The sequence below is a fragment of the Heterodontus francisci genome, chromosome X (assembly GCF_036365525.1).
Source record: "Heterodontus francisci isolate sHetFra1 chromosome X, sHetFra1.hap1, whole genome shotgun sequence".
Classification (NCBI taxonomy): domain Eukaryota; kingdom Metazoa; phylum Chordata; class Chondrichthyes; order Heterodontiformes; family Heterodontidae; genus Heterodontus; species Heterodontus francisci.
This window is the reverse complement of record NC_090421.1, coordinates 17,232,959-17,242,353: the sequence shown is the minus strand read 5'-3', so window position 1 is coordinate 17,242,353 and position 9,395 is coordinate 17,232,959. Positions and strand designations below refer to the sequence as shown.

General features: G+C 44.1%; 1 protein-coding gene across 1 annotated transcript in view; it reads left to right on the top strand.

Annotated features, from left to right (window-relative positions):
* Positions 1 to 228: 228 nt before the first annotated feature.
* Positions 229 to 9,395, top strand: part of csad (cysteine sulfinic acid decarboxylase) — a 68,982-nt gene continuing 59,815 nt past the window's right edge. The window contains exon 1 of the mRNA XM_068024638.1: positions 229 to 358. Coding sequence (XP_067880739.1) covers positions 328 to 358 — 31 coding nt within the window. The 5' untranslated portion in view covers positions 229 to 327. The remainder of the gene's footprint in view (positions 359 to 9,395) is intronic.

Here is a 9,395-nt window from a genome sequence, read left to right as displayed (position 1 = left end):
TCTCTTAGGTCCGCTGTGTATTATCAACATTCACTGTTTTTGTTTCAAATTTGCAGTTGCTTTATTTAAACCTGCCCTTGATGAGTTAACCCGATCACGGGTTTTTGCTGGCAGTCAAGGGGACGAGTGCTGGGTTGTAATTGGTGGCTCTTGATGCTTGGGCTGTGCTGATTGGAAGAGAGCTGGTGGAGGCGGGATTGTAATTGACGCGAGGTGTAAAATTGAGTACTGAAACTGACGCGGGTAATTTCAGTGCCTCTAAACGCAAGCGAATGTTCAGCTGGAGTTTTTAAATCATCGATAATTTATAGTGACAAGTTCTCCAGAATGGCATCGAACCAGGAGCAAACGAGACCAAGTAAAAGCGTGGCTCTTTTCATAATCTTTCGGCTATATTTCTAGTTATAATCACAATAATAGTTGTTTTGCAAAAGTATTGTAAATTTATTTGTAAACTTTATCATTTATCTAAGGTCATTAAATATTGTCATGTGAAAAACGTTTCTTAAAAAAAAATGTTAAACATGGAGAGATTCCGCCCCCCCCCCCCTTTTTATTTACCCGCGGGTTCGAATGCAGGATTTCAGATGGAAACCGTTACTAGCCGTGATTAAAGGAACACTGCTCTCTTTGCTGTAGTTTGTGAAATGATTTAAAATTCTAGTCCCATTCTCTTTATTCTCATCACGGTGGCGTCTCTACCTCCGTCGCTTCTGTCGTCCCCCTGTCCCTCCTATGAGAAAGATGTAAAGATTGATTTTTGTGCTGTGTTCTAACCTCAGGCTATGTTTGTTTTGGTAACAGTCCTCCCCCATCAACACCGCACCCCCAACTTTCCGTACAAGGCTTAGAAGCGATGCAGTTTTAAAGAGATTTTTTTTAAACTCCCTTTAATGTTGAGTAACAAAACTCTTGGGAGTCTCTTCCCAGCCCGGAGTTCAAATAGATGTTCAGCTGTATGTGTTTCCACGGCGAGCACAGTGTCTCTCTCCCTTTGGTTCATCTCCACACCGGGAACTTGGCAATAGTAGGGGGACAGTCTTTTGGAGTTTGTTTCAATTCTATATGGAGCCACTTAAAGACCTGGAGGACCCTGACTGAGGAAGGGACTGTGATGGCTAGTTTTAAAAGAGAGTTGCAATGTGACAAAAACACCAAGTCCAATTCACCCATCACCACCGGTAATCTCATCCTTGTTTTTAAATCCCTCCCTATCTCTGTAATCTCCTCCAGCCCCCACAACTCTCCACGATATCTGCACTCCAATTCTGGCCTCTTGTGCATCCCCTGATCTATTCCTCCAGCCCTAGCGGCTGTGCTTTATGTTGCTTGGGCCGAAGCTCTGGAGTTCCCTCTTTGTCCCACCTTTTTTTTTAAAGACCCTCTTGAATGCACTTTGACTCTCTGGCCATGACCCTGCCCCTGTGATCAGTCTTTCTGTAGTTTGAGCAATATCGTGAATTTGGCATTTTAAAACCAAGTTGTTTTTTTCTCTCTGGTCTGCCTGCAGATTGCACTTGTTTGTCTTTCCTCGTCCCGTCCCATCCCATCCCATATCATCCAATTACACCACACCAGTGAAATAAATGATGCAGTCTCTTCAACCTACCCTGACTGTGATGACCTGATGGGGCTCTGAGAAGCTGCTGATTCTCCAGTGTCCTTTGACCTGGGCCCCCTTTATCCTGAGGATGGTAAAATATCTCTGATTTTTCCTTGATTTTATCATTAAGAGCAATAGGATAACTAAGGAAAGGGTAGGGCCTTTTGGATGTACAAGGGAATTTATGCATGAATGTAGAAGATGTGGGTAGGGTTCTTGGAGCTTTTTGTCTGCCTTCACAAAGGAGAGGATTGATGTAGACTTTGTAGTTAGTGTGAAATATTAGATACAATAAGCATAATGAGAGGAAGTACTAGAGGGCCTGACATAATTGAAAATAGATAAATCACCAGGGCCAGATGGATTGTTTCCCAGGTTGTTATGGGAAGTCAGGGAGGAAATAGTGGATGTGCTGAGGATCATCTTCAAATCCTCACTGGATACGGGTGAGGTACCAGATGATTGGAGGTCTGTGAACATTATACCATTGTTTAAAAAGGGTGGGAGGGATAGGCCAAATAATTATAGGCCGGTCAGTCTGACCTTGATGGGTAAATTGTTGAAATCTATTGGACATGATAAACTGCCACTTATAAAAGCATGGGATAGTTGGCATGGAATTGTTAAGGGAAGGTAATGTCTTGCTAACTTAATTGTTTTTTGAGGATGGAGCAAGGAGGATTGATGAGGGCAGTGCAGTGGATGTAGTCTACATGGATCTTAGGCATTTGATAAGGTCTCACATGGCAGACTGCGGGATGCAGGGAAATGTGGCAGGTCAGATCCAGAATTGGCTCAGTGCCAGGAAACAAAGGGTAGTAGTCGACAGATGTTTTTGTGAATGGAAAGCTGTTTCCAGTGGTGTTCCACAGGGCTCAGTGTTGGGTCTTTTGCTGTTTGTGGTATATATTAATGATTTGGACTTAAATGTGGGAGGCATGATTGGGAAATTTGCTAATGACCCGAAATTTGCTCCTGTAGTTGATGAAGAGGATAGCCATAGACTCCAGAATGATATCAATGGTTTGGTTGAGTGGGTGGAAAAGTGGCAAATGGAATTCAATCCAGAGAAGTGAGGTAATGCATTTGGGAAGGACAAATAAAGCAAGGGAATACACAGTAAATGGGAGGATATTGAAGGGTAGAAGGAGTGCATGTCCACAGGTCCCTGAAAGTGGCAGGATGGGTAGGTAGTGTTGAAGAAAGTATATGGAATGGTTTCCTTTATTGGCCAAGGTATAGAATACAAAAGCAGGGATGTGATGCTGGAACTGTATAAAACACTGGTTAGGCCACAGCTGGAGTATTGTGTACAGTTCTGGTTACCAAATTACAGGAAGGACATGATCTCTCTGGAGAGAGTACAGAGGAGATTTACAAGAATGTTGCCAGGGCTTGAAAGTTGCAGCTGAGGAAAGATTGGCTAGGCTAGGGTTGTTTTCTTTAGAACAGAGGAGGCTGAGGGGTGACATAATTGAGGTATATAAAATTGAGGGGCCTAGATAGAGTAGACAGGGTGGACCTGTTTCCCCTAGTAGACGTCAGTTGCCAGGGGCACAGACTTAAGGTGATTGGTAGAAGGATTAGAGGGGACATGAGGAAAAACATTTTCACCCAGAGGGTGGTGGGTGTCTGGAATTCACTGCCAGGAATGGTGGTGGAGGCAGAAACTCTTCTCTTTTTTTTAAAAAAGATACCTTGACTTGCACCTGAAGTGCTGCAAGGGTATGGACCAGGTGCTGGAAGGTGGGATTAGATTGGGTGGCTAGTTTCTATTTTTTAATCTTAGTCGGCACGGATGCAACAGGCTGAATGGCCTCCTTCTGTGCTGGTAATTTTTCTATGGTTCTATTCTCAATTTACTTTTAAAGTAATATCCCAGTTAAACCTTTTTTCTAATTATAGTTTAGTTTAGAGATACAGCATTGAAACAGGCCCTTTGGCCCACCGAGTCTGTGCCGACCATCATAAGGTCATCATTATTATATCATCACCATTATAAGGTCACATCTTGGGTGTCTCCTTTCCAGGTTGAATAGCCCAGGTTTTTCCAGTCTTTTCCATAAACCCAGACCTCTGACACTGGGGACCAACCTCATGATTGTTTACACTATCTCCAGCACTGACAAAAACTTGACCTGTTGTATTCCAGAACGCCAGTTGAAGGATGATACTGGAGCCAATCTTTATTCAGTCTTTCATTTACTTAGTGAAACATTACAAATGTACACCTCCTAACAACACTTGCAGTTTTAGTAAGTGTCTCTTTCTTTGTGCTCAAGTAAGGCTCCAATTAATGCCCTCCACCTGCATATAATTGAACACAATTGATCTATTAGTTAAGTGCTCAAGATGGGTCTGACCAGAGTGCACTGCAGTTTGATAATGTCCTCTGACTTTTCTGTTTGTGCTGTATTTCCACATCCTATGGTCTTTGCTCTGAATTGGTTGGACATGTTTGAGTTTACTGAGACTCTGAGGTCTCTTCCAGCTTCATCCTTCACTGTTTAGTGTTGCCTATTTTTTCCTTCCTATATGCAATAGTTTACACTTGAACACTAAAATTCATCTGTTTTACACATGTACAAATTTTGACAAACCCAGTCTAAGTTGCCTCCTTTTGATTTCACTGCTCATTGTATGATATTGTCTGAAAATTTGATTCCGAAACTCAATGTTTCTAACTGACTTATTTACAGTTGTGGTCCCACATCAGTCTCACTCACTACTTTACCCCATTTACCCAGAATCCCTGCAGCTTTTAGTTTAACAGCCTTTCATGTGGAACTTTGTTTAAAAAGCCTTCTGGAGTTATAGGGCTTCCCACAGTTCACTTGGGCTGTCTCTTCCTTTAAAGCTGAGGTTGGTCAAGCATGCTTTTACTCATTCTGGCTCTGCTGATTGCTTAGTAGGTTATTGTATGATTATCAGGATTAACCAGTGTTCGTTTACACTGAATGGAAGGGAGACGAATGGATTTTAGTGATCTATTTCATCTCCCTCTTTGATTCTGAGCATTACATTAGCCTGTTTCCAACATCAATCAAGTACTGTTTTTAAATGACTAGCACTTCTATCTCAGTTGCTTGGGTTATCTCTTTTAAGGGCATCTGTTTGTAGCTTCCAGTCACAAGAAGATATGAGCAATCATTCAGTATGTTCACTATCTTAAGCTCAACCTTTGTTTTCAGCCTGTTTGCATCTTTTACACTTTTAACTCTTGTTAATTGTTGTAATACTGAAATAGTTTATAACTGTTCTGAAGCTGTGCTTTTCCCAGGTGTCACTATCCCTCTAATAGCTCTAACATGTTGCTGTGTTTCTCTATTCATTCGAGTTGACCCCCTTTTCTGTTCCTCGCTGTGGAATTTGGAAAGGTTTTATTAATACATTTAAGGTCCTGTTGACGTTTAACCTAAACATTCTAGGTGTGGTGTTTATTCTACATGCTCAGCTTTGAGTTCTAAAGTAGGCCAGTAAGGACAGGGTGACGGGTGACCGGAACTTGGGGATAGAATGAATTTTGGATGAGCTAAAGTTTGGAGGCTGTTGGATGGGAGACATGACTATTACATTATAGTAATAGTCTGGAGATGACAAAGGCACAGGTGAGGGTTTCAGCAGCTGATGGTTGTGGGTGGAGGTATGTGGTGATAGAGCTGGCAATCAGTGGCCTTTGTAATGGAGAGGATATGTGATTGGAAGGTCAGCTTGGGGTCAAATAGGGTGGCAAAGTTAACAATGGTCTTCAGCCCAAGAGCAGGGAGGAGGTGGAATCAGTGGCTAGGAAATGAAGTTTGGAATAGTGACTGACAACAATGGCCTTCCCATTATTTAATTGAGGAAATTTTCTGCTCATCCAGTACTGGATGTCAGATAAGCAAACGGAGGCAGTAGAGTTGTTGAGCGAGCTGGGCATTGTCAACTTGCATCTGGAAGCTGACCCCTAAGCCTTCAGATACAAGGGGCAGCATGTGGATGTGAAATAGGAGGGGACCAATGATTGATTCTTGCGGAACGCTAGAGGTAACAGTGAAGGGGGTGGGGAAGAGAAGCCATTGCTAGAGATATGCTCAGATCAGAGTGGAACCAAGTGATAGTGATCCCACCCAGCTGAACAATGGAAGATGGTTCTCTATTGTCAATGGTTGTAGACAGGTTGAGAAGGACAAGGAGGAATAGTTTACTGTGGATATGGTCACTTGTGACTTCCATAATGGCTGTTTCCATCCCATGGCAGGGATGGAACCCTAATTGGAGAGGTTCAAACATGGAATTCTGGGAAAATGGGCACAGATTTAGGAGGTGACAACAAGTTTAAGGACTTGAGATTGAGGTTGCCTGCAAGGACAAGGGTCAAGGATGTGTTTTTTTAAGGTGGGAACTGATACCTGAGGAGAGAACATCATTTCTAATATCAGCTAGCATGGGGGCAGGAGGGAAGTTGGGTGGTCAGTTTAGTGACAATGGGGCCAAGGGGCTACGAGGTGTGTCTCATGATGTGATGAGCTTGGAGCAGGTGAGGGGAGATGTAGAAACTGGAGGCTTTGACATACCATAGGGCAATCATAGATGTGCAGGAGGAGGACATTTGGCCCATCATTTCTGTGCTGGCTATTTGTTAGGGCGATCCAATTAGTTCCACTTGCTGTGCTCTCCCCAAAGACATGGAAATGATCCCTTTCAAGTATTTATCCAATCCCTTTTGGAAGTTACTATTTTTAATCTGCTTCCACCAGCCTTTCAGGCAGCATATTTCAGATCAAAACTTTAAATAAAAAAATGTTAAAAAATCCTCATGTTGCCTCTGGTTCTTTTGCCAATCACCCATAAATCTGTGGCCCCTGGTTACTGGCACTTCTACTGGAAACAAAACCCTTCATGATCTCAAACATCTCTATCAAATCTTCTCTCAACCCTCAACCCAAGCTTCTCTCATCTCTGCACATAACTGAAGTCTTTTGACCCCATTTCACCTGCATCCTCTCCAAAGCTTTGACATTCCTCCAGAAGTGTGGTTCCCAAAATTGAATGCAATACTCCAGCTGAGGCCTAACCAGTGTGTTATAAAGTTTAGTATAACTTTCTTGGTTTTGTACTGTCTTTTTAAAGCCACAAATTCCATATACTTAAATAAGCTACTCAACTTGTCTTGCTGCATTCAAAGGTTGGTGTAAATATGCCCCTGGGTGTGTCTGTTCCTGCATCTCAAAATTGTATCCTTTAGTTTATATTACCTCATTATTGATATTGTCATAGCCGCTAAGCGCATTGCACTTTTGAACTACAAGAAAGCCCCCAGCGATTTAACATCCGCAGCACTTAAAGCAGCCAGAAGTACTGCACAAAGAACAGCTAGGCGTTGCGCAAACGACTACTGGCAACACCTATGCAGTCATATCCAGCTGGCCTCAGACACCGGAAACATCAGAGGAATGTATGATGGCATGAAGAGAGCTCTTGGGCCAACCATCAAGAAGATCACCCCCCTCAAATCTAAATCGGGGGACATAATCACTGACCAACGCAAACAGATGGACCGCTGGGTTGAGCACTACCTAGAACTGTACTCCAGGGAGAATGCTGTCACTGAGACTGCCCTCAATGCAGCCCAGCCTCTACCAGTCATGGATGAGCTGGACATACAGCCAACCAAATCGGAACTCAGTGATGCCATTGATTCCCTAGCCAGCGGAAAAGCCCCTGGGAAGGACAGCATTACCCCTGAAATAATCAAGAGTGCCAAGCCTGCTATACTCTCAGCACTACATGAACTGCTATGCCTGTGCTGGGACGAGGGAGCAGTACCACAGGACATGCGCGATGCCAATATCATCACCCTCTATAAAATCAAAGGTGACCGCGGTGACTGCAACAACTACCGTGGAATCTCCCTGCTCAGCATAGTGGGGAAAGTCTTTGCTCGAGTCGCTCTGAACAGGCTCCAGAAGCTGGCCGAGTGCGTCTACCCTGAGGCACAGTGTGGCTTTCGTGCAGAGAGATCGACTATTGACATGCTGTTCTCCCTTCGTCAGATACAGGAGAAATGCCGTGAACAACAGATGCCCCTCTACATTGCTTTCATTGATCTCACCAAAGCCTTTGACCTCGTCAGCAGACGTGGTCTCTTCAGACTACTAGAAAAGATCGGATGTCCACCAAAGCTACTAAGTATCATCACCTCATTCCATGACAATATGAAAGGCACAATTCAACATGGTGGCTCCTCATCAGAGCCCTTTCCTATCCTGAGTGGTGTGAAACAGGGCTGTGTTCTCGCACCCACACTTTTTGGGATTTTCTTCTCCCTGCTGCTTTCACATGCGTTCAAATCCTCTGAAGAAGGAATTTTCCTCCACACAAGATCAGGGGGCAGGTTGTTCAACCTTGCCCGTCTAAGAGCGAAGTCCAAAGTACGGAAAGTCCTCATCAGAGAACTCCTCTTTGCTGACGATGCTGCTTTAACATCTCACACTGAAGAATGCCTGCAGAGTCTCATCGACAGGTTTGCGTCTGCCTGCAATGCATTTGGCCTAACCATCAGCCTCAAGAAAATGAACATCATGGGGCAGGATGTCAGAAATGCTCCATCCATCAATATTGGCGACCACGCTCTGGAAGTGGTTCAAGAGTTCACCTACCTAGGCTCAACTATCACCAGTAACCTGTCTCTAGATGCAGAAATCAACAAGCGCATGGGTAAGGCTTCCACTGCTATGTCCAGACTGGCCAAGAGAGTGTGGGAAAATGGCACACTCGGACTTTTGTGTTCCGTGTCAGTGTATCAGGCCTGTGTCCTCAGTACCTTGCTCTACGGCAGCGAGGCCTGGACAACGTATGCCAGCCAAGAGCGACGTCTCAATTCATTCCATCTTCGCTGCCTTCGGAGAATACTTGGCATCAGGTGGCAGGACTATATCTCCAACACAGAAGTCCTTGAAGCGGCCAACACCCCCAGCTTATACACACTACTGAGTCAGCGGCGCTTGAGATGGCTTGGCCATGTGAGCCGCATGGAAGATGGCAGGATCCCCAAAGACACATTGTACAGCGAGCTCGCCACTGGTATCAGACCCACCGGCCGTCCATGTCTCCGTTATAAAGACGTCTGCAAACACGACATGAAATCGTGTGACATTGATCACAAGTCGTGGGAGTCAGTTGCCAGCATTCGCCAGAGCTGGCGGGCAGCCATAAAGACAGGGCTAAATTGTGGCGAGTCGAAGAGACTTAGTAGTTGGCAGGAAAAAAGACAAAGGCGCAAGGGGAGAGCCAACTGTGCAACAGCCCCAACAAACAAATTTCTCTGCAGCACCTGTGGAAGAGCCTGTCACTCCAGAATTGGCCTTTATAGCCACTCCAGGTGCTGCTTCACAAACCACTGACCACCTCCAGGTGCGTATCCATTGTCTCTCTAGATAAGGAGGCCCAAAAGAAAGAAAAAGAAGAAATCCTTTAGTTTATATTACCTCATTATTCTTCCCAAAATTTGTTAACTTCACACTTCCCTGCATTAATTTTCATTTGCTAGGTGTTGCCCCTTTCGTCAATTTGGTTGTGCTGCTGAAGTCTCTGACTATCTTTTCTGTTATCCTTTTTTTGTTTACTACATTTCTGAGTTCTGTCATCTGCAAATATTGAAATTAGTCCTGTATGCCCCAGATCAAGCTGTTAATGTGACTACTATGTTGAATCTTTATAACCTTGGAAATAAAACAATGTTCCTGATTCCTGCTATTGTGAATTATGCTCCCAATAAGTTAGATAACTGTCCTACACCAGCTTTCACCCA